The sequence below is a fragment of the Capra hircus genome, chromosome 15 (genome assembly GCF_001704415.2).
Source record: "Capra hircus breed San Clemente chromosome 15, ASM170441v1, whole genome shotgun sequence".
NCBI classification, from domain to species: Eukaryota; Metazoa; Chordata; class Mammalia; order Artiodactyla; family Bovidae; genus Capra; species Capra hircus.
This window is the reverse complement of record NC_030822.1, coordinates 38,270,580-38,295,737: the sequence shown is the minus strand read 5'-3', so window position 1 is coordinate 38,295,737 and position 25,158 is coordinate 38,270,580. Positions and strand designations below refer to the sequence as shown.

The following is a 25,158-nucleotide window of genomic DNA, read 5'->3' as shown; positions in this document are numbered from 1 at the left end:
AAGACTTTATTCAAATTAAATGTTCTTTAATGTCAAATAAATGATCAGATACATTATTTATTACTTAGCATTTTAAAAGTGGTTGCTTTCAAAATATATGAATGTATTAATTTGGGAATAAAATGTTGTCTTTGAATAACTTGCTCTGTTACATTTATAACATAAATAGGATTAACAATATTGTTGTTATACTCAAATAAATATTTTTAAATGTTTCCATTATAAGCTCTATAAGTGCAGGAATTCTGTGTGTGTCTTATTCACTGTTGGTACCTGGAATAATGCCTGAAATATAGTATGTGCTCAATTAATATTTGGTGCATGAAGGAATAAATGCCCTCCAAAGAACTGAATTGGGTCATGAGAACTTTTATATATTTGATACCTGTATACATTTTCTGTGGAGAAAGATAATGTATCATGATGCTCCAAGTAGGGTCATCATGAACACTCCTGGAGAAATTTATTAATCTCTTTAGAGAAATAGTGATATCACGTTGTTGATGATAGGAATATTTTCTTACTCCATAAGGTACTGAAAACTTTACATTCAGTGTCTGTGGACCACAATCTTATCTTTGGTTGTGTGATCAGTAAATGTGCCTGTTTTTTCTGCTTTCAGCCCAAGGCTGTTCCAACTTGGGAGACAATACCAAGGGCACACACTGAATATTTAATAACCAAATGTTTAACAACCAAGATTTAGACCTGAGCAGAAAGCCTGCAGTTGTAGCAGTAGGCCTCCCGTGTATTTGTAGTTATATTGTGTATTTTTTTTCCTGTTAATTTGCTTCTCGTAGTTTATAATAGTGTAATAATTTTTAAATTAGTATACTCTAGAAACACAGAGGAAATAATAGTAAAGAAAAGGTAGCATTGAGAAAATATTTTATAAATAATTATAAAAAAGGAGGAGTTTCTGTGAGTGCTGACAAGAATAATGATTTGCATTTATAACAGTCCTATAAACTGAAACATAGCTTGAGCATCAGAAAAATAGATAATAAACTTACCAAGGCCAGAATGTATTTTACAATGAAATAACTTTATAAAGATAAATTTTTATTTTAAAAAATGTTAAATGCCTTCTTGGAAGAGTAACTCCCTATGTTAAACTGGTGAATTTAAATTAGAAGGAGTGAATAATCAACATTATGGGTGTTTTTTCAAATTTTGAAAAACCAAGTTTCTCTTGACCAGGTTTCTTTTTCACAAGGAGGGGTGGGTGGGAAGGGGAAGCAAGGTCTTTATTAGTAATGCAAGGAAAGCCCCTCTGTCCTCAAGAATTCCTGAATTAAATGCAATACAGTGTAGTGAAAATCCTGTAGGCAGAATGTGTGAACTTTGGATCTGGAAAACTGGTGACTCTATGTGAATTTCTTCTTGCAGGTGACTGATTTTGGCCTAGCAGTGAAGAAGCACGGAAGGAGTGAGGTCATGCTGCAAACCACATGTGGGACACCCATCTATATGGGTAAGTTAGGAGGCTTTAAATGATTTTTTTTTTCCTATAGAAAAAAGTAGAACAACTTGTGTGGATTAAAATTTGAGCAGTTTGATTTTGCATCATGACTTAATGGCCCTGATCAATCTACCTTTTCTTTTCTTGAAAGTGAAAGTATTTTAGTTGTCACAAATTTCATAGTTCTTATCTTTGGAGATTATAGTGTTCATCATTTCTCTGGGCTCTTCTTATAACTGTTTATGTCTCTTAGGTAATCATACACCCAAACCTAATTATCATTTTGTTAATTTATGCTAAAATAATGCATATGTTTTGCTTCTTTCCATTTTTTATCCAATTTCATTGCCATCCAGTAGTTTTTCATAGAGTCCTGATTAAATATATTTCATAAACCAACAGTTTCTCATTTTTGTAAATGTGATTTTTAACAGCATTCTTGAAGTATAATTTAGATACCAAAAAAATGTACCATTCAGTGATTTTTCATACATTCACAGAGTTTTACAGCACCACCACAATCCAATTTAAGCAATTCTACCCCTAGCAGTTGCCTCATGCCCGTTTGCTCTCAATCTCATTCCCATCCCAATCCCAGGTAACCACTGATCTTTGTCTCTCTAGGTTTTCTGTTTCTGGATATTTCATATAAATGGAATCATATAACATCTAGGCTTATACACCTGGTTTTTTTTCACTTAGCATGATGTTTTTGAGGTATATCCCTGTTGCAACACATATGTGTAGTCTGTTCTGTTTTAATAGTAAACAGTTGTCCATTGTATAGACATGCAACACTTTATCTATTTATTAGTTGATGCACATGTAGATTGTTTCCAGTTTGGAGCTATTATGAATAATCCTGCTTATGGACATTCGTGTTCAAGTTTTTATGTGGGCATATGGTTTCCTTTTCCCTGGGTAGCTACAAAGAAGTGAAATTGCTGAATCATATATTATTTATGTTTATGCTTTTTAAGAAACTACCAAACAATTTTCCAAAGTACTATAAGATTTTACCTTCCCACTAGCAATGTATGAGAGTTCCAGTTTCTTCACATCCTTTCTAACTCTTTATATTACTTATCTTTGTAATTATAGCCATTCTGATGGGTAGGAAGTAGTATCTCATTGTGATTTTTAATTTTCATTACCTTAATGACCAATGATGTTGAACATCTTTTCATGTACTTGTTAGTCATTCATATATCTTATAATAGACATAGATGAAATGTCTATTCAAATTTATATCTATTGAGACAATCATATACTTTTTAAATTTATTAAAGAAATAATTGCATTAATAGAAATGTTGAACTATCCTTGTACTTTTGGATTAAACCTCACTTGGTTTGATATATTGCTATATTCAGTTTGATCATAACAGTATGGATCACAACAAACTGTGGAAAATTCTTAAAGAGATGGGAATACCAGACTGCCTTACCTGCCTCCTGAGAAATCTGTATGCAGGTCAAGGAGCAATAGTTAGAACTGGACATGAAACAACAGACTGGTTCAAAATAAGGAAAGGAGTATATCAACACTGTATATTGTCATCTTGCTTATTTAACTTAAATGCGGAGTGCCTCATGTGAAATGCCAGGCTGGATGAAGCTCAAGCTGGAATTAAGATTGCTGGGAGAAATATCAATAACCTCAGATATTCAGATGCGCCACCCTTATGGCAGAAGGTGAAGAGGAACTGAAGAGCCTCTTGATGAAAGTGAAAGCGGAGAGTGAAAAACCTGGTTTAAAACTCAACATTCAAAAAACTAAGATCATGGCATCTGGTCCCATCACTTTGTGGCAAATAGATGGGGAAGCAATAGAAACTGTGACTGACTTTTTTTTCTTGAGCTCCAAAATTAGTGCAGATGTGACTAAAGCCATGATATTAAAAGACACTTGCTCCTTGGGAGAAAAGCTATGACAAACCTAGTCAGCATATTAAAAAACAGAGACATTACTTTACCTACAGAGGTCCATCTAGTCAAAGCTATGGTTTTTCCAGTAGTCATATATGGATATGAGAGCTGGACCATAAAGAAAGCTGAGCACCGAGGAATTGATGCTTTAGAACTGTGGTGTTGGAGAAGACTCTTGAGAGTCCCTTGGACTTCAAGGAGATCCAACCAGTCCATCCTAAAGGAAATCAATCCTGAATATTCATTGGAAGGACTGATGCTTAAGCTGAAGCTCCATACTTTGGCCACCTGATACGAAGAGGCAACTCATTGGCAAAGATCCTGATGCTGAGAAATCTTGAGGGCAGAAGAGGAAGGAAGTGACAGAGGATGAGATGGTTGGATGGTGTCATCAACTCAGTGGACATGAGTTTGAACAAATTCTGGGAGATAGTGAAGGACAGGGAAGCCTGGTGTGCTGCAGTCCTTGGGGTTGCACAGAGTTGGACACGACTAAGCAACTGAACAACAAATAATTCAGTATGTTACCACTTTAGTTCAGAACTTTGAGTGTAGCTTTCTTTCCTGCTGCCCTTATGTTTTTTGATGTTAGGATTATACTATCCTCATTTTAAAAGTAAAATATTTTCATTTTTTGTATATTCATGAACCATTTAAGTAATAGAAATTACCTACTCATTAATTATTTGATGAGATTTCCCCTTAAAAATTTTTGGTCCTGGTACCTTGTGGGGATAAAATTTCTATTATTTTCTTTTTTTAAGTTTCTGTTTATTTATTTATTTTGGCTGTGCTGGTTCTTTGTTGCTGCATGAGAACTTTCTCTGGTTGCGGCAAGCAGGAGTTACTCTTTGTTGCAGTGTATGGGCTTCTCTTGTTGCAGAACATGGGCTCCAGGCACTCAGCTTGTGAGCCGAGTTGCTCCATGGCATATGGGATCTTCCCAGACCAAGAATCAAACTTGCGTCTATTGCATTGGTAGGTGACTTTCTAACCACTAGACCATCAGGGAAGTCCCTATTATTTTTAATTTATATTAGGTTATTTAAGTTTTTCACATCTTGAATCATTCTGATAATTTATATTTTCAGAAAATTGTTCATTACATTGCGATTTTAAATTTTATTAGTATAAAGATGCATATTACATTCACTTGTAATTCTTAGATCTGTGGTTTTAGCTCTATATTAATTCTTAATATTTATTTAGAAGGCAATATAATTTAATATTAGCAGTATGGCCTCTGACATCACTGGCTAACTTGGGACTGTAGCTCTGCCACTTGCTTTCTGGTTAGCCCTGTACAAACAACTTTGTCATGGTTTCTACTTTTGTATAATAGGGATTATGCCACCCTTCTATTAAAAAAAAAAGTAAAACTCAGATGACATGATCCTCTACAAAGAAAACCCTAAAGACTCCACCAGAAAATTACTAGAGCTAATCAATGAATATAATAAAGTTGCAGGATATAAAATCAACACACAGAAATCCCTTGCATTCCTATACACTAATATTGAGAAAGTAGAAAAAGAAATTAAGGAAACAATTCCATTCACCATTGCAACGAAAAGAATAAAATACTTAGGAATATATCTACCTAAAGAAACTAAAGGCCTATATATAGAAAACTATAAAACACTGATGAAAGAAATCAAAGAGGACACTAATAGATGGAGAAATATACCATGTTCATGGGTCGGAAGAATCAATATAGTGAAAATGAGTATACTACCCAAAGCAATCTACAAATTCAATGCAATCCCTATCAAGCTACCAGCCATATTTTTCACAGAACTAGAACAAATAATTTCAAGATTTGTATGGAAATACAAAAAACCTCAAATAGCCAAAGCAATCTTGAGAAAGAAGAATGGAACTGGAGGAATCAACTTGCCTGACTTCAGGCTCTACTACAAAGCCACAGTCATCAAGACAGTATGGTACTGGCACAAAGACAGACATATAGATCAATGGAACAAAATAGAAAGCCCAGAGATAAATCCACACACATATGGACACCTTATCTTTGACAAAGGAGGCAAGAATATACAATGGAGTAAAGACAATCTCTTTAACAAGTGGTGCTGGGAAAACTGGTCAACCACTTGTAAAAGAATGAAACTAGATCACTTTCTAACACCACACACAAAAATAAACTCAAAATGGATTAAAGATCTAAATGTAAGACCAGAAAATATAAAACTCCTAGAGGAGAACATAGGCAAAACACTCTCTGACATAAATCACAGCAGGATCCTCTATGATCCACCCCCCAGAATTCTGGAAATAAAAGCAAAAATAAACAAATGGGATCTAATTAAAATTAAAAGCTTCTGCACAACAAAGGAAACTATAAGCAAGGTGAAAAGACAGCCTTCTAAATGGGAGAAAATAATAGCAAATGAAGCAACTGACAAACAGCTAATCTCAAAAATATACAAGCAACTTATGCAACTCAATTCCAGAAAAATAAACGACCCAATCAAAAAATGGGCCAAAGAACTAAATAGACATTTCTCCAAAGAAGACATATGGATGGCTAACAAACACATGAAAAGATGCTCAACATCACTCATTATTAGAGAAATGTAAATCAAAACCACAATGAGGTACCACTTCACACCAGTCAGAAAGTCTGCGATCCAAAAATCTGCAAGCAATAAATGCTGGAGAGGGTGTGGAGAAAAGGGAACCCTCCTACACTGTTGGTGGGAATGCAAACTAGTACAGCCACTATGGAGAACAGTGTGGAGATTCCTTAAAAAATTCCAAATAGAACTACCTTATGACCCAGCAATCCCACTGCTGGGCATACACACCAAGGAAACCAGAATTGAAAGAGACACATGTACCCCAATGTTCATCGCAGCACTGTTTATAATAGCCAGGACAGGGAAACAACCTAGATGTCCATCAGCAGATGAATGGATAAGAAAGCTGTGGAACATATACACAATGGAGTATTACTCAGCCATTAAAAAGAATACATTTGAATCAGTTCTAATGAGATGGATGAAACTGGAGCCGATTATACAGAGTGAAGTAAGCCAGAAAGAAAAACACCAATACAGTATACTAACACATATATTTGGAATTTAGAAAGATGGCAATGATGACCCTGTATGCAAGACAGCAAAAGAGACACAGATATGTAGAGCGGACTTTTGGACTCTGAGGGAGAGGGAGAGGGTGGGATGATTTGGGAGAATGGCATTGAAACATGTATACTATCATGTAAGAAACGAATCGCCAGTCTATGTTCAATGCAGGATACAGGATGCTTGAGGCTGGTGCACGGGGATGACCCAGAGAGATGATATGGGGAGGGAGGTGGGAGGAGGGTTCATGTTTGGGAACGCATGTACACCCGTGGTGGATTCATGTCAATGTATGGCAAAACCAATACAGTATTGTAAAGTAAAATAAAGTAAAAATAAAAATTAAAAAAAAAGAAGGACCTATTTTGTGTCAGACACTGTTCTAGGTGTTGGAAATATAACAATGAACAAAACAAGAAAATGTGTGTTGGTGCAAACATTAATCAGAAAAATTAAAAAAAAATATCTGGTATGTTAGCGAGAGATGCTAAGGAAGAAAAATAAAACAGAAAAGGGGAGGAGATGTACTTTAGGATGGTAATAATAATATATTTTTATCAGATTGACATAGAATTAAATATAAAGTGCTTAGCACAGTACCTGGCACTTAGTGCTCAATTTTAGTTTTTATAATAATACTAACCATTTTTTCTTGATCAAATTTATTATTGGCAAGACTATTTATTGAGCTTTCAAAACTCCAGCTTAAGTCTAGTGGTATTTGATTTTCATTGATTTCTACTTTTATTTTTCTTAATTCCTTCTTTCTACTTACTTTTGGTTTATTTTTAAACTTCCTAAGTTAAATGTTATTTTCACTCTTCTTATTTTCTAATAAATGCATTTAAGGCTGTATATTTTCCTCTGAGTACTTCTTTAACTGTTTCTTTTATTATACAATGTTCTAATTGTTATTAATTTCTTAATAGTCTATGATTGTAGTCTTCTTCTTTAATCCAAAAATTACTTTGAAGTGCTTTTAGAATTTTCTGTGGGATGTATTTGACACTCGTATGATTCTGTGTTAATTTACCTAGCCTTTTGGTTTTCTATCTGATTTTCTTCATTTTACTAGGTAATTGTGAGTTAAAAGATTTCAACCTTTAGGAATTTTCTCTGTGGTTGAACACAGGTTCATTTTTGCAAACATTACTTTGGATATTTTGAAAGCATGTACCCTCAGCCCTTTATATCTGTGGGTTCTATACCTGCAGATTCAACTAACCAATGATCCAAAGTATTTGAGACAAAAGTTTCCAGAAAGTTCTAAAAAGCAAAACTTGAATTTACTACACAGTGGCAACTATTTACATAGCATTTATATTGTGTTAGGTATTATATGTCAATCTAGAAATGATTTAAAGTATATGGGACAATGGTAGGCTGCAGTCCATGGGGTCACTAAGAGTCGGACACGACTGAGCGACTTCACTTTCACTCTTCACTTTCATGCATTGGAGAAGGAAATGGCAACCCACTCCAGTGTTCTTGCCTTAGAATCCCAGGGACGGGGGAGCCTGGTGGGCTGCTGTCTATGGGGTCGCACAGAGTTGGACACGACTGAAGCGACTTAGCAGCAGCAGCAGCAGCATGGGTAGGTTACATTCAAATATTAAGCCAATATGTATAAGGGACTTATGCATCCATGAATTTTGGTATCTGACAGGCCTGAGGGCTAAAGGGTTAGGGTCTGAATCCTGAAACCAATCCACTACAGAAACCAAGGGACAACTATATACTCCTTGTTTGTCAAGCATAAAAGTGTATGTATGTGTGTATTTATAAAACCAAACATGATACTTTTGTGATTCAAACTTTTCATTTTATTAATTTTATTGAAATATAGTTGATATGTATGGTCATTTAAATAATTTTAATTCTTCAAGCCCATTAGCAAAATTTATCTTTCCATTTGTTTGTGTTGTCTTCAGTTTTTCCTCCCAGTCTATAGGTTATCTTTTCATTTTGTTTGCTGTAGGGGAACTTTTAAGTTTGAGTAGATCTCATATGTTTATTTTTCCTTTTATTTCTATTGCCTTGGGAAATTGACCTAAGAACACATCAGTATGATTTATGTTAGAGACTGTTTTGCTTATGTTCTCTTCTAGGAATTCTATGGTGTCGTGTCTTATATTTCAGACTTTAAGCCGTTTTGAGTTTAATTTTTTGTATGGTGTGAAGATGCGTTATAAATTCATTGATTTGCATGTGGCTGTCCAACTTTCCCAGCACCACTGTTGAAGAGATTGTCTTTTTTCTATTGTGTGTCCTTGCCCACTTTGTTGATGGTTAATTGACCATAGGTGTGTAGGTTTATTTCTGGGCTGTCTGTTCTGTTCCATTGATCCATATGTGGGATTGTTTTCTTAATTTTTTTTCTGATAATTTGTTGTTAGTATATAGAATAAATATCTGCATATTCTATATCTTGCTATTTTACTATATTCATTTGTTCTAATAGTTCTCTGGTGGCATCTTTAGGATTTTCTGTATATAATATCATGTCATCTGCAAACAGTGACAGTTTTACTTCTTCCTTTCCAATTTGGATTCTTTTTACTTTTTCGTATCTAATTGCTATGGCTAGGACTTCCACTACTTTGTTGAATAAAAGTGAAAAGAGTAGATATCCTTATCTTGTTCCTGCTCTTAGAGGATAAGAGTTTTTTTTACCATGTAGAAGGAACAGATAAATGCTCTCGGTTCTTTACCATTGAGTATAATGTTCACTGTGGGTTTGTCATTATGGCCTTTATTATGTTGAGGTATGTTCCCTCTATACCAATTTTCTGGAGCGTTTTTGTCATACTGCCACTGCTACTGCTAAGTCACCTCAGTCATGTCCGACTCTGCGACCCCAGAGACGGCAGCCCACCAGGCTCCCCCGTCCCTGGGATTCTCCAGGCAAAAACACTGGAGTGGGTTAAAAGTGAAAGTGAAGTTGCTCAGTCATGTCCGACTCCTAGCGACCCCATGGACTGCAGCCTACCAGGCTCCTCCGTCCATGGGATTTCCCACGCAAGAGTACTGGAGTGGTATGCCATTGCCTTCTCCGTCTTTTTGTCATAAATGGATGTCGAATTTTGTCAAAAGCTTTTTCTGCATCTCTAGGGATGATCATATGATTTTTACCCTTCATTTGTTAATGTGGTGTATCACATTGATTGATTTGAAGATACTGAACCATCCTTGAATTACTGGACTAAATTCTACTTAATCGTGGTATGTGGTTCTTTTAATATATTGTTGAATTTAGTTTGCAAGTTTTTTACATCTGTGTTCATCAGTGATATTGGCTTATAATTTTCTTTTTTTTTTTTTGTAGTGTCTTTATCTAGTTTTGATAACAGGCTGATGCTAGCCTTGTGAAACGAGTTTGGAAGTATTCCTTCCTCTTTAACTTTTTGGAATAGTTTGATAAGGATAGGTGTTAACTTTTCTTAGATGCTTTTTAGAATTTACCTGTGGCGCTATCTGGTATTGGACTTTTATTTTTTGGGAATTTTTAAGTTACTGATCCAGTTTCATCACTGGTAATTGATCTGTTTCTGTTTTTTCCTGATTCAGTCTTAGGAGATTGTGTATTTCAAGAAATTTATCTCTTCCCTCTAAATTGTCCATTTCATTTGGTATGCAGTTGTTCATAGTAATCTCTGATGATCCTTTGTATTTCTGTGGTATTGGTTGTAATTTCTGTTTCATTCTGATTTTGTGTCTTTTTTCTTAATGAGTCTTGCTAAAGGTCTGTCAATTTTGCTTATCTTTTTAAAGAACTAGCTCTTAGCTCTGTCTCTTTTGGTCATCTTTTCAATATCTTTTTAGTCTCTGTCTCTTTTATTTCTGATCTGATCTTTTTTTTCTCTTTCCTTCTATTAATTTCAGGTTTTCTTTGTTCTTCTTTTTCTAGTTCCTTTAGATATAACGTTAGATTGTTTACTTGAAGTTTTTCTTGTTTCCTGAGGTAAGGCTTGTATCTCTATAAACTTCTCTATTAGAACTACTTTTTTCTGTGTCCAGTAAATTATAGATCATTGTGTTTCCATTTTTATTTCTCTTTAGGTATTTTTTATTTCCTCTTTCATTTCTTCAGTGGCCCGTTGGTTGTTTAGTTGTATGTTATTTAGACTTCATGTCTTTGTGTTTTTGCAGTTTCTTTTCTTTTCTTTTTGCCCAATTCTTTCTGTCTAATTTCTATGTATTAGGTATGTTGGTTATATCTTCTGATCTTGGAGAAATGGTGCCTTATATAGGCAATGTCCTGTGGGGACCACCAGCGTGCTCCCCTCTGATCACTGGAGTTGTATGTTCTAGGGGTGTCCCCTATGTGGGCTACATGCACCCCCTTTTGGTGGGACTGACTACTGTGTACACACTGGTAGATGGGACTGGCCCCCAACCTGCTTGGCTTAGAGGCTGTGCCACATAGTAACTCTGGGCTTGCTAGAAGGTGAGGTAGGCTTACTGCAGGATTAACTGCATGGCCTATGTAAGCCGTGCTTACACCTGCTATTGGCCTGCTAGTGTACAAGGCTTGGTGCCTACATGGCTGCATGGTAAAGGGGAGTGCTAGTTTGCTGGGGGGTGGGCCAGGTCTTGGCAACTGTCTACCAGGGGTCGTGGGGCTGGTTTGTGCCTGCTGGTGGGTGGGGCAGGTCCTGGCACTAATAAGCTAGAGGGAGGAAACCAAAATGATGCTTACCAGCACCAGTGTCCCTGTGATAGAATGAACTCCCCACAATGGCTGCTGCCAGTCCCCTGGGGGAGTCCTAGCTGCTTCCTCCTTCCCTGGGAGGTTTTCCAAGATCTGCAACTGGGTCTGACCTGTTTTTCAAACTACTGCCTCTGAGCTGGGTTTCAGAGTGTGAGATATTGTGTGCAGCCTTGAAGAGCAAAGCCTGTTGTTTCCTCTAGCATTCCAGCTCTCCTGGATATAAGCCTTGCTGGTTGTCAAAGCCAGATGTTCTGGGGGCTTATATTCCTGGTGCAGAACCCCTAGACTGGGGAGCCTGATGTGGGGCTAAGAGTCCTCACTCCTTGTGGAGGAATTCTGAGATTGTGACATTCCTCCTGTTAGTGTTTCGCTGACCTGGAAATGTAGGTTCTAACTATAGTATGTCTCCTCCCCTCCTTCCCATATTCTTGTACTTCCTACTTTATGTCTTAATTGTGGAAAATTCTTTTCTGCTAGTTTTCAGGTCATCCCTATAAATAGTTACTCTGTAAGTAGTATTCTTCAGTTCTGTCATCTCAGCCACCAGTCCGTATTATTAATTTTGCTTGCTTCCTCTGTTTATTTCTAAGAGAGTTATTAAAGTCACTCACTAATGTAGGGCTTTAGTAGATTTTTTTTTTGTACTTTTAGTAGATTTCTTAAAAATATTCTTTATGGAAACATAATTTGTATATAATAAAAAAAACAGATTTTAAGTGTAAAGTTTAATGAGTTTTGACAAATATATATACTTGCACATTACCACCTCAGTGAAAATATAGAATATTTCCATCACCCTAGAAATTTCCTTTGTGTCCCTCTCAGTCAATCCCCCACCCAAACCTTAGCAACCACTGAGGATTTCCATTGCCTTAGATTAGTTTTGCTTGTCTAGAATTTATACAGATTGAATCATAAGTATATATTCTTTTGTGTCTATCTTTTTCTGTTCCATGTAATGATTTTGAGACTTGGCCATGTTGTTATATCAGTAGTTTATTCATTTTTATTCCTGAGGAGTATGCCTGGTTCCTTGTTTGTCTATTTGATGCATAAAGTTTCTAAGTTGTTTTATCTTATTTGGGAAGAGGCTACTTTAGATTCTGTTCATATCCTCCTGTTGGCAAAAGACATCTGGTCTGTAGTTACAAGGGGAAAATATATCCAAGCATCCTGAGTTTTATGCCTGCTTATTAGTTGTCTACACTGATAACAAGTGAGAGAACAAGAGAGAAGACAGATGGTTTGTGGGGCTTTGCTGACTTCCTAAATGGCTCCTTGGCACAGTTGCTCTGGCCTCTGCCTCCCTGTGAGAGCTGTGATGACAGTTCACGTAGAAATGCCCCTGGTAATTAAGATGACTCTGAAACAATGAGGGCTCTGAATTCCAGGCCCCCACTGTGTGGTAGACCTACGTGGAAATCTGTCAGGGAATCAGATCATGGAATCGGCCCGTGTCATAGACACATGGCTATAGAGCAGCTTGAATGTTTATGATTCAGTATCTAAAAGTTTAAGGAGGGTTATAGAATACAAGTAATTGCTTAAAGGAAAACAGTAATTAGTTAATTTTAAGTGATTTGAAGACAAATTACTTAGTTTGTTAATTATCTATAGTTGAGTCTTTTCTCATTCTTCTGTTTACCTTTCAGCTCCTTTTTTTGTTGCTTTTTAGTTCCTTTAAAATAGAGGAAATGAAATTTCATTTACTTTTACTGGTTACAGACACACTGCATGTGTGTGTGTGTGTTGGGAGGGGTGATTGAAACTGTTTTCTAAAGTGAAAACACCTTTTACATGGCAGATGCTCTGTAACTGTGTTACTTTAGGTGAGTCACTTAATATGTGTATCCAGACCTTAATTTCCTCACTGGCAAAGTGAGTCAAATGCCTGTGTACCCATCTCACATGATTCTTAACATAATTTACATGAATAGCATCACTGATGCAAAAGTACTTTGTAAATTTTAAATTTCTATTCAAATACACAGTTGACCCTTAAACAATGTGGGAGTGAAGCTACGTGTTAACTTACTGTTCGCCCTTCGGGGTGTGCCCTAACTGTAGATGTGTAATAGATATATTCCTGGAATAGCAAGCATATTCAACTTTTTAAAAACCCAGCCATTATTTAAAAATCTAATCATTAAAAAAGACCTTCATGACCCAGATAATCACGATGCTGTGATCACTCACCTAGAGCCAAACATCCTGGAATGTGAAGTCAAGTGGGCCTTAGGAAGCATCACTAAGTGGAGGTGATGGAATTCCAGTTGAGCTATTTCAAATCCTGAAAGATGATGCTGTGAAAGTGCTGCACTCTATATGCCAGCAAATTTGGAAAACTCAGCAGTGGCCACAGGACTGGAAAAGGTCAGTTTTCATTCCACTTCCAAAGAAAGGCAATGCAAAAGAATATTCAAACTACCACACAATTGCACTCATCTCACATGCTAGTAAAGTGATGCTTAAAATTCTCCAAACCAGGCTTCAGCAATACGTGAACCGTGAACTTCCAGATGTTCAAGCTGGTTTTGGAAAAGGCAGAGGAACCAGAGATCAAATTGCCAGCACCCAGTGGATCGTGGAAAAAGCAAGAGAGTTCCAGAAAGACATCTATTTCTGCTTTATTGACTATGCCAAAGCCTTTGACTGTGTGGATCACAATAAACTGTGGAAAATTCTGAGAGAGATGGGAATACCAGACCACCTGACCTGCCTCTTGAGAAACCTATATGCAGGTCAGGAAACGACAGTTAGAACTGGATGTGGAACAACAGACTGGTTCCAAATAGGAAAAGGAGTACGTCAAGGCTGTATATTGTCACCCTGCTTATTGAACTTCTATGCAGAGGACATCATGAGAAACGCTGGGCTGGAGGAAGCACAAACTGGAATCAAGATTGCCGGGAGAAATATCAATAACCTCAGATATGCAGATGACACCACCCTTATGGCAGAAAGTGAAGAAGAACTAAAGAGCCTCTTGATGAAAGTGAAAGAGGAGAGTGAAAAAGTTGGCTTAAAGCTCAACATTCAGAAAATGAAGATCATGGCATCTGGTCCCATCACTTCATGGCAAGTAGATGGGAAAACAGTGGAAACAGTGGCTGACTTTATATTTTGGGCTCCAAAATCACTGCAGATGGTAAATGCAGCCATGAAATTAAAAGACGCTTGCTCCTTGGAAGGAAAGTTATGACCAACCTAGACAGCATATTCAAAAGCAGAGACATTACCTTGCCAACAAAAGTCTGTCTAGTCAAAGCTATGTTTTTTCCAGTGGTCATGTATGGATGTGAGAGTTGGACTATAAAGAAAGCTGAGTGCCGAATTGATGCTTTTGAACTGTGGTGTTGGAGAAGACTCTTGAGAGTCCCTTGGACTGCAAGGAGATCCAACCAGTCCATCCTAAAGATCAGTCCTGGATGTTCATTGGAAGGACTGATGTTGAAGCTGAAACTCCAAAACTTTGGCCACCTGATACGAAGAGCTGACTCATTTGAAAAGACCCTGATGCTAGGAAAGATTGAAGGCAGGATGAGAAGGGGATGACAGAGGATAAGATGGTTGGATGGCATCACCGACTCAATGAACATGGGTTTGGGTGGACTCTGGGAGTTGGTGATGGACAGGGAGGCCTCGTGTGCTGCAGTTCATGGGGTCACAAAGAGTCGGACATGACTGAGCGACTGAACTGAACTGAATCATTAAAAGATGTACTGCTGCTGCTAAGTCGCTTTAGTCGTGTCTGACTCTGTGCGACCCTGTAGACCGCAGCCCACCAGCCTCCCCCATCCCTGGGATTCTCCAGGCAAGAATACTGGAGTGGGTTGCCATTTCCTTCTCCAATGCGTGAAAGTGAAGTTGCTCAGTCGTGTCCGACCCTTTGCGACCCCATGGACTACAGCCTACCAGGCTCCTCCGTCCATGGGATTTTCCAGGCAAGAGTACTGGAGTGGGGTGCCATCACCTTCTCTGAAAGATTGCTACCTCAAAATAAAATAAAGTTTTACTTTGTGAAGATTGTTTGAAGGAACCCTATCATCTCAATAGATGCAGAAAAAGTGTTGACAACACGCAACATCCTTTCAAAGGGCTTCCCAGGTGGCTTAGAAATAAAGAAACCACCTGTAATTCAGGAGACTTGAGTTCGATCCCTGGGTCAGGAAAATCCCCTGGAGAAGGAAATGGCAACTCACTCCAGTATTCTGCCTGGGAAATCCCGTGGTCAGAGAAGCCTGGTTGGCTACAGTCCATGGGGTCACAAAAGAGACAGACATCACTGAGCAACTAAACAATAACAACAATCCTGGGCCCATTGTAAGTAAGAAGCACAGAGTTGAGGAGTCAGAAATACCTGGACCCTAGGCCTCCCCTGTGACTAATTGCCTCTTTGATTGAGTTATATTATAGGCGCTCTCTCTTTGTCTTAGTTTTCTCATTTAGAAAATGTGGAAGATAATTCATACTGTCATAGGAGTGCTATGAAGTTACTATCACTAGTTATTTTGCCAAAGTGATTTATAACCGTTTATCTTAGTTTCTCTGTAAATCCAGATTTCCACATTTGGGGCTTGCTTTAAATTGTATCTACTTAAGACATGTTTTCAAAATTATTTTTGGCAAGAACTAAGATATAGTTGCCTTCTACTATAACTCCATGATCTTTGCAAGATCATTTCTTAACAACTTGAAAGAGATGAAAAGTTGTACATGTAGCTGTGCAGTGTGTGCCATCATTCCATTAGAAGCTAAATGACAGGAGGGAGGATACAGCGACATCAGTTGTTAAGGCCTGTACATTATTCATTCAACATCTGCTGTTGGTTCTCTTTTTCCCTATGGGGGAATAAATTACATCACATCAGCACATTTTTCATGCTTTGTGTTTAAGCATTTAAAAGTCATTTATTGTATTATTAATATTATTTTATTTCTGCTTGTTTGGCAGCCCCTGAAGTTATCAACGCCCACGACTATAGCCAGCAGTGTGACATTTGGAGCATAGGTGTCATAATGTACATTTTGTAAGTAGCCTGCTAAATGTACAATTTTAAATGAGTGGATGTCCTCTAACAGTGGAATTACAGAGATTTTAATTGAAAGCGAAACACTATAATGTCAAGAAAGCAACTGAAGAAACAACTGGGAAGTTATTCTAAAATTTGTCTTATTCATTGTCAGGTCCATCTATTAGGTATTTTTTTTTTTAATACAATCAACTTGTAAGTTTCAACTTTGCTTTTCATTGATCTCTAAATGCTGCAATGCACTGTATGGTCTGAGCAAAGTGAGAAACTTGCCTCAACACCTCTCTGATCCTTTGCTACAAACCAAAAGCTTGTTTGTCTTTTCTTGAGATTCACTTATAGAGTATCAGGTAGATTCACTTATAGAGCATCAGGTAGAGGGAAGGTCCTGGACCTGGCACTAGGGCTCCCCTGTGGACAGGGCATGTTCAATCAGCCGGCAGTAACCAGATAAAGGTTCAGTCCAGGGTCCAGGGAGTATTCTATGGTTCCTAATTCTCTTCATGGTACTGAAAACATTGGTCTTTCTTGTTCTCTCTTTTGTCTCGCTCCCAAGATTCAGTCAGACCCCATGGCCTATACTTTTCCTTTGAGGCGTCCTCACATATTATTCAATTTCTCTTCACTTGTATCATTTCTCCTTATGATCCCTTTCTAGAAGGTTACAGTGTCTTTTTGTCTGTTCTCCTTCTTCTGGTTCATCCTTCACACAGTTGTCAGGGTTGTCTTTCTAAATCACAAATCTGGTTATACTGCTTTCCTGACTAACAGCCTCTGTTGATTCTCCCTTGCTATGGAAACTGTCAGCGCAGCCCCACATGACATGATGCAAGGCTTTCCCAGCCTGGCTCCAGCATGCCTTTCCAGCCTTGGTCTGCACATGTGTTCCCATGCACTTATCCTCTTCTGGTGTCCACTCAAGGCTGCTCCTTATGACTCAAGTGCCCTGTGTTTCATGCCTCTGGGTCTTTGCTCATTCTGCCTCAGTGTTCATTTTTCTTCTGTACTAACCTCTTTCCTGGGTGTGTCCAGCTCATACATTAGCAACTTCTATTTCCCTGAGTCCTACTCTGCCCCAGCAGAGTTAGTATGCTCATGGTGTATATACATTCCCTTACTCCATGGGATTTAAGGCAACATATTAATATAAAGGTGCATGCAAAACAGTAACACTGAAAGAAAAACAAGATAATAATATTTAATCAGGCAAATTTGCACATGTATAAGTTTGATGGAATTAATTTTTTACTTTTCTGTTTTCTCATTACACTTCTAAAAGCTATATTAAAATGTGCAATTATTGTATTATATGTATTGTCTCTGTTTTTCTTGCTCTAAATTCCATGAAGGACAGAGATCTGATTCATCTTTGCATCCCTAGTATCTGGCACCATAGTAGACACGTAGTCAGCGCTCAATATATGTTTTTTATATTGAATTAAAGTGAATTGTCTGAGAGTGTTCTGAAAAGTTAGTGGTCATTGTTCTGCTTCTTGGTGAGTATGAACATTTTTATGTTGATGCAACATTAGTTTTATGGTCACATTGAAGATTTCACTGTGCACTACCTCTTCCAGATCGTTTCTAAATATTGACATCACAGTAGTTACATTTTCACAGTCCTGTGAAATGAAATACATAGGCAGTAGAAATTGGATGTTGTGATTGTAGCTGTAACTCAGATACTCAACACATCACTGCTTAGACTGCATAAAGTATAAATGTATTCACAAAATTTTTGATCATTGTTTTGTGCTGCTTAGGATTATATTAAAACTCTGAGCCTTAGTTTTAAATTAAAATATAGCTATTTAAAATTAGTGTTTTATTCTCTCATGACTTCTAGACAATACAAGTCAAACATAACATATATATGTAATCTATTATTATACCAGTTGTGGTGTTTGCTGCCTTCTTGATTTGAATTTGGTGTATTACATATCTTAAATTTTTTCCTCCTACTTAAAGATATAATTTTAATTTTTCTGCTTCTGAGTGTGACTGCATATCATAATAAAGATATTTTTTTTCCTTTACAGTAGATTCTTACTTCAGAGAAGGCAATGGCACCCCACTCTAGTACTCTTGCCTGGAAAAGCCCATGGATGGAGGAGCCTGGTGGGCCACAGTCCATGGGGTCGCTAAGAGTCAGACACAACTGAGTGACTTCACTTTCACTTTTCACTTTCATGCATTGGAGAAGGAAATGGCAACCTACTCCAGTGTTCTTGCCTTGAGAATCCCAGGGACTGGGGAGCTGGTGGGCTGCCGTTTATGGGGTCGCACAGAGTCAGACACGACTGAAGTGACTTGGCAGCAGCAGCAGCAGCAGCAGCAGACTCTTACATAGCTAATCAGTGCCTGTTCGTTAATCTACCTGAGCCCAGTGGTCTTATAGATCATTTCCTTCACCAAGGGCACAAACATATTACCTTCTCCAGGGGTGGGGAGGGGTTTCTTATTTATCAGTTACCCCTGATTCATTGCTACTTAATTGGACAATGATAGCATACTTTCTCAAGGTGAAATTAATATGAATGCTCTTTATGGGCACCATCTTTTGCTGTTTTGATTCCTGTGAAACAGAAAATAATCGGAAGGCCATAAGAGGCATTTTTCATGTCTTGGATTCTCTTTTCTGGATGTGCAGAAAATTGCTGTCATAAAATTTCATGTGCTGCTGATTGACCAACCATTAGATACATTTTGTGTAAGTAAAATTGTAAAGGACAGAAAAAAGTGAAAATTTAAAAACATAGCCCTTGAGCTATAGTTGCATGTTAGGCAGTATAGGAGCAGCTAAGAAATAAGTGAATGTGCATACCACTGGTTGTTAACAGACTCAATGAGCTGGGCTTTTGCTGGCCTGTACTTGTTATAATAGATAGTAACTGCCCATAAGACCATTTTTCTGACTTTTTTTGAATGGCATTTAAAAACTAAATAATAGTAAGGCAAATTGAATCAGAGAGAGAAGGGTTAGAATGAGCTGGAGAAAGAGAAAGTATTAAAATCAAAGTTTGTGGAACAATTTAATATTTATTGCTTAACAAGAACCTATTGGTGATGAAAAGCTCTATTGTCCACCCTGGTTCGATAAGCTACTAGGATGAAAATGACTCTCCCTCCACACCGGAAAAATCATTATTATCATAGTCATTATCATGTAGAATATTTATCAAATATAGACTTATTCACGGAGAAGGCAACGGCACCCCACTCCAGTACTCGTGCCTGGAAAGTCCCACGGATGGAGGAGCCTAGTGGGCGGCAGTCCATGGGGTCGCAAAGAGTCAGACACGACTGAGCGACTTCACTTTCACTTTTCACTTTCATGCATTGGAGAAGGAAATGGCAACCCACTCCAGTGTTCTTGCCAGGAGAATCACAGGGACAGGGGAGCCTGGTGGGCTGCTGTCCATGGGGTCGCAAAGCGACTTAGCAGTAGCAGCAGCAGCAGCAGCAGCAGACTTATTCAAAAAATACTAATGGGAAAGATTTTTAAAGAAACTTAAGAAAAATGTAACTTTAAAAAATCAGTAAAAATCTGTTAAGAGACCTAGAAAACATACTTAATGTACATAACAGACCAGCATTTGGAAAGTGTAATGGACTTATGCCATTTTATTCTTTCAGTAATAAAGTGGAAAAATATAATCCTGAGAGCTGAAGAATAGACATAGAGAGTTAGAATTGCCTCTGTGATGAGTCCAGGTCCAACTTCTGTCTGGTTGTCATTGGGAGAATCTGGTTGTTGTCTACAGAATTGCCCTCAGATGTTGGGATTGACAATAAAGATGATGGCTAACATTTGCAACTTTTAAGCACATAGTTTTGGACTGGATCACCTACTGATGCATAGGCTTGCCATGCTCTTTGTAAAGCACAGCATAGTACTTCCTTTAAAAGGTTCTAAAGACTCATAGTCCTGTACTACTGAATTTACAATAAGTCCATGCTTACTGTATACACACTACTCATGGCTTTACTGACACTGGTTGTAACATGCACTCAGCTTTCACACTTCCAGACTGAAGGGTCAAATTCATCATCTGGTTTTCCGCCTTCAGATTTTCTTCATTTTGTATATAATTTTTGAAGAGTTGTGGCTATTTTAATGGATTTTTTATTTTGACTCAGAGCCAGTAGGCCACACAGTCATTCTTACCATCATCACCAGTCTTTGTGTAACATTTTACTATGGATAAAATTCTTCCATTGTCACTAGAAGAAGTAATCTCATTAGACTGTGATGACTCAGTGTATCTTTCTGTTAAGTCCAGTGTACCTTAAGGCATAACCTTACCCTTGCTCACATTGAAGTGTTTCTCCTCTGTTATCCACCACTATTACTGTGCACCTAAATTCACACACCTTTTTGTATTTTAACCCCATTTAAGCTTAGTGTTTTCCCACCTGGAAGAGCTTTGCACATGTGGAAGTTCCAACGGATACAAGAGCCTAGCACTAATCTCCCAAAACCCCTTTTTTTTTCCATTTCTACATCCAGAGAATTTCCCACCTCTTCCTCTCCTTTACTTAAATATGAAGCACCACTGCTTTCAAGTCCTATGGAAACTTATATTTTAATAGCCTTATTTTGATTGTTCAAAAGAATCTAAACAGAATGATTGCCTTTGCTGTAGATTATGTGGAAAAGCACCCTTTATGGCAAGCTCAGAAGAGAAGCTTTTTGAATTGATAAAAAAGGGGGAACTACATTTTAAAAATTCAGTCTGGAATTCCATAAGTGATTGTGGTGAGTATAGATGTTTTATTATTTATTAAAGCAAATATGCACAATATAAGAAAGCCAGCCAGTAATTTAGATTCTTTAAATCTCTGAGTAGCCGTTAAATTTACTTGTAGAAATAAAAACTATTTTCTTGTGGAAATAGTGCTATCTTCACTGTGACTTTTACAGTTGAAACTTTAAACAAAAACAGAAAATGTATACTAAACATTGAAGAGGAAATTTTCTCATCAAATAGTTAATTTTTACTGAAGACTATAAACCAGGTAATTCAGTCAATAAAACCTCACTTTCAGCCTTAAACTTTATTTAGTATTAACCATATGTACTGATGATATTTATTCTGTAACTGATATGTTTCCTTCATGTCATACAGACCTAATCCTAAAATTGGAAAATACGTGATATTAATTATAGTCAAGATATATAAGATAGGATTTTTTCCTTTATTTGCAGCTAAAAGTGTTTTGAAGCAACTTATGAAAGTAGACCCTGCTCACAGAATCACAGCTAAGGAGCTGCTAGATAACCAGTGGTTAACAGTAAGTTTCAGTACTACTGCCTTTTAAAAAAATTTTGGCACACTATCATTGCTTATTTCTTTTCATCTGGCCTTATAACCTATATATAGTCTTAAAACAGTCATTTAGTTTCATCTTCTGACAAGTTAAAAAAATTATTGAGTGCTGACACATTTCTGAAATGGGTATTTTCAAACTGTTAAAATTACTACCACAGTTGTTTATATGTGTTTATAGAGGTTTAAATGAACTTTTCTACTGTATCAAGTCCAGTAGAATAGAGCTGAGAAATGTCCTTTATTAAAGATGTAGACTGTTGAAGCAGTCTGTATAGTTTAGTGATGTAAAGCACTGGAACTGTCTACTTCTCTTTCAGCTCTTTGGATGCAGAGAATCTACAGGGACTCAGAAAAGCCAAGGTCTTCTAACAGTGGCTGTTGCCTGGCTTGAAATCTTGTCATTATTCATTTGCATATCTATTTCCCCCATTACACTAATGCCTCGAGCAGTAACCCTATGTCTTAAGTGATCTTTGTATCCCTGTACCCAGAACATTTCCTGGTCACAACAGGAACTTTGGAAGAGGATGCTACTACCTCTCAATAATTATTCTCTCTTTCTTCTTTGGTCATGAAGATCCTGACTTTTCACTGGTAACATTCTTATCTAGTCTTCTTTACTAGTTATCCCCTATCTTTGCTAGTTACAGTGCTGGTCAATGAGATCTAATTGCAAGTAAGAGTAATCTCTGGGAAGTGCCCTTAAATGGAAGGAATACGGCATTCCTCACATCCATCTTCTTTTCTAGTGACTGCAGTGCAGCTGTGATGGATGGAGTTTGAGTAGCCATATTAGATAATAAAGTGGAGTATAAACAGGATAGCAGAGCAGCACAATTCTAGGAACCAGGGCTCTTAGCATATAGAGCTGCCACACCAGCCCTTGACTGCCTTCCTCCAGACGTTTTTAGATGAACAGGAAACAAGTGACTGTCATCTTTGAGATACTATGAAATGTGCAGTTAAGCCTAATACCAATTAGTACAGTATTCAGTAAATAATGGCTGAATGAGTAGATGATTCAGTAAATGAATAAGTCTGTAGGTATGTCAGAAAATGCCTGAGAATGGAAACTGGAGATTCCAGACACATAGGAATATTTTACATCTTTTACTTACTAGACACTGTGTTAGGTACTGGAGATACATGGTATGCTTATATTGCAGTAGTACTGTTGAAGAATGATGGTGGCTTGGACAAGGTGGTAGCAATAGAATTGAAGAGAAATAAATGTGATATATTTTTAGATATATTTGTTAGTACTTGATGATGGATTAGATAAGGGATGAGGATAAGGGAGGAATCAAGGATGAATTTTGGATTTTGCTTTAATGACTGGTTGGATGGTAGTGCCATTTACCAAGATGTGGAAGACTGCAGGAGATACATTTTTTTCCTGGAGGAAGAGTGGTGAGTCAAGAGTTCCACATTGGACTTGATAAATTTGAGATGCCTATGTCACATTCAAGTGGAGATTTCCAATAGATCATCAAAACTATGAGCCTGGAACTGGAGAAGAATGAACTGGAGATATAAATCTGTGAATCCTGAGTATACAGATGCCATATAAAGCCATTTGTGTTGAAGAGATGAATTAGGAAGAAAATGCAGATAGAAAGGACAAGAGGCCTCAACAGTCTGCCTTCAGACACTGCAACATTTAGAAGAGTAGAAGCTAGCAATGGAGGCTGAAAAGGAATAGCTAATGAGGAAAGAGAAAAGTTAGGAGGGTAGTGCCAAGGAAGTTGAGTGAGAAAAGTGTTTAAGAAAGCAAGAACAGCAGCCCCCAGATAAATGCTGCCTAGAGGTCAAGATGAGAGTGAGTTTTCATAAGGATGGCCAACAGAGGAGTTGATGGTGACCCTGGAGTCCTTGATAGATTTTAGATACCATAAACTTATAGTGATACCACTGTGATTTTCCTTTGGGAATTTCTAATCATTTATTGGAATAATTCTTTTTCTTTAAGGGCTAAAAAATTGCCTTCACTCAAAAATGGTTTATAACTGCCCTCTTCTATGAATGTGTTGAACTCTCAAATGATTCTGTGCAATAAGTATTTCTGGCCTAAAGTAATTGTGCAAATGAGTTAGCAGCTAGATCATTGCAAAACAACTGAGTAGATCTGTAGTAGAGCAAAATAAAAAAACTGTAAAACAGATGGTGTGCTTTAGAAATCTATCTCTTTTCAGCATCACACAACATTCGGGTTTGGCCATTTAATTATTTGTTTTCTAATTAGTGAAACTTTATTTCTGGCTTTGGTCATTTTTCCAGAAGTCTCCATTTTTGAGCCTCTGTAACAATTTGTCTCTATGTAGTCCTTGCCAAATGGATAGAGAAGTGACAGATAGCGTGTACTATATCAGACTATCCTGAGGAGTTCAGTATATGAAGTTTAGAATACTGGCATTTTGTAAACTTCTGAAAGGCAAAACTCTTTTCTTCTTAACCACTTGAAGTCTCGCTTCCTGTAATTCATGTCCTCTGTTTGAAATAATCTAAAGAGGACATGTTAGTTCTCTCAGTGCCTTACCGCTTTGTAACCAGAGCTTATCTTCCAATACCGGACGAATAGTGACATTCTTTTCAAAGAGCTTTATTGGATAAAAAGTCTCCATGGTTTAGTCTATATATCATGCATTTTGAAATACAGTACGTATCTGAAAAGTATTCTGAGAAAAATAATCATTGCTTCCCTATGTACATTTAAATGAATGGGTCTTAAACAGATATTGTCATCCTGATTTCAAAAATCCAAGGTCAGATGCAAGGAAAAACAGCCAATAAATGACTTTCCTACAAAGGGAGGGTTTGATGATGACACCCATTGCCAGGAGTGTGCCTGTTACCCTCTTTATCTTTTTCTACCTTTTTGCCCTCTTTATTCTCAACAATAGTTCAGGAGTTCATTCCTTGTTAGATAGTTACAGTTGCCCCTTGGTATTCAATCCCCTGATAACAACTAACACCAAGAATTTGCACATTTAACAAGTTTCCCTGGTACTTTCAATGCCCGCTATATTTAAGAACCTTGCTATAAATTAATGAAACATTTTTCTTCTATGGCTTGTCAAAAAGCAGTTTCCAGATTTGAGCTCTGTTGATATTATGCAACAATTCCTTCAAAAGATTTTTTTTTTTTTTGTGCCTGCCATGTACCATGCCTTGTGCTAGGTGATAAAATTCAGTTAAAGACATATAGGACCCAGTCTCTGACATGAGGAATTTACAATATAATAAGGGAAACAAGCTATGTATAAGATATAATGCAAGGAAGAAAATGATAAATGGCATAAGAGATCGCCAAATGACCAGAGAGGTACAGAGGCAAGCGAGTGTGAAATCAGGAAGTTTAATTTGACTGGCGGATAAGATGCCTGCAGGAAACAAGTGGGAAATGAGACTTTTAGAAAAGGAAGGAAAATTGTGAGGGCTCTTGAATCCCAGACTAAGGAGTTTTAACTTCCTGCCATAGATAGTAGAGAACAATTGCATGCTCTTTGAAAGAAGGAAATTATTATTATAGTGTGTCAGTCTTGCAGAGTGGCTTATTGTAAATGGGACAAGAGTCATTTAAATGTCTATGT

The 25,158-nt window shown here is 37.3% G+C and overlaps 1 protein-coding gene across 1 annotated transcript in view; it reads left to right on the top strand.

The window, feature by feature from the left end:
* The window catches only part of STK33 (serine/threonine kinase 33), a 100,762-nt gene that overhangs the window by 35,967 nt on the left and 39,637 nt on the right, over positions 1 to 25,158 (top strand). Inside the window, exons 7-10 of the mRNA XM_018059501.1 lie at positions 1,390 to 1,474; positions 16,157 to 16,232; positions 20,882 to 20,994; positions 21,445 to 21,530. Coding sequence (XP_017914990.1) covers positions 1,390 to 1,474; positions 16,157 to 16,232; positions 20,882 to 20,994; positions 21,445 to 21,530 — 360 coding nt within the window. The remainder of the gene's footprint in view (positions 1 to 1,389; positions 1,475 to 16,156; positions 16,233 to 20,881; positions 20,995 to 21,444; positions 21,531 to 25,158) is intronic.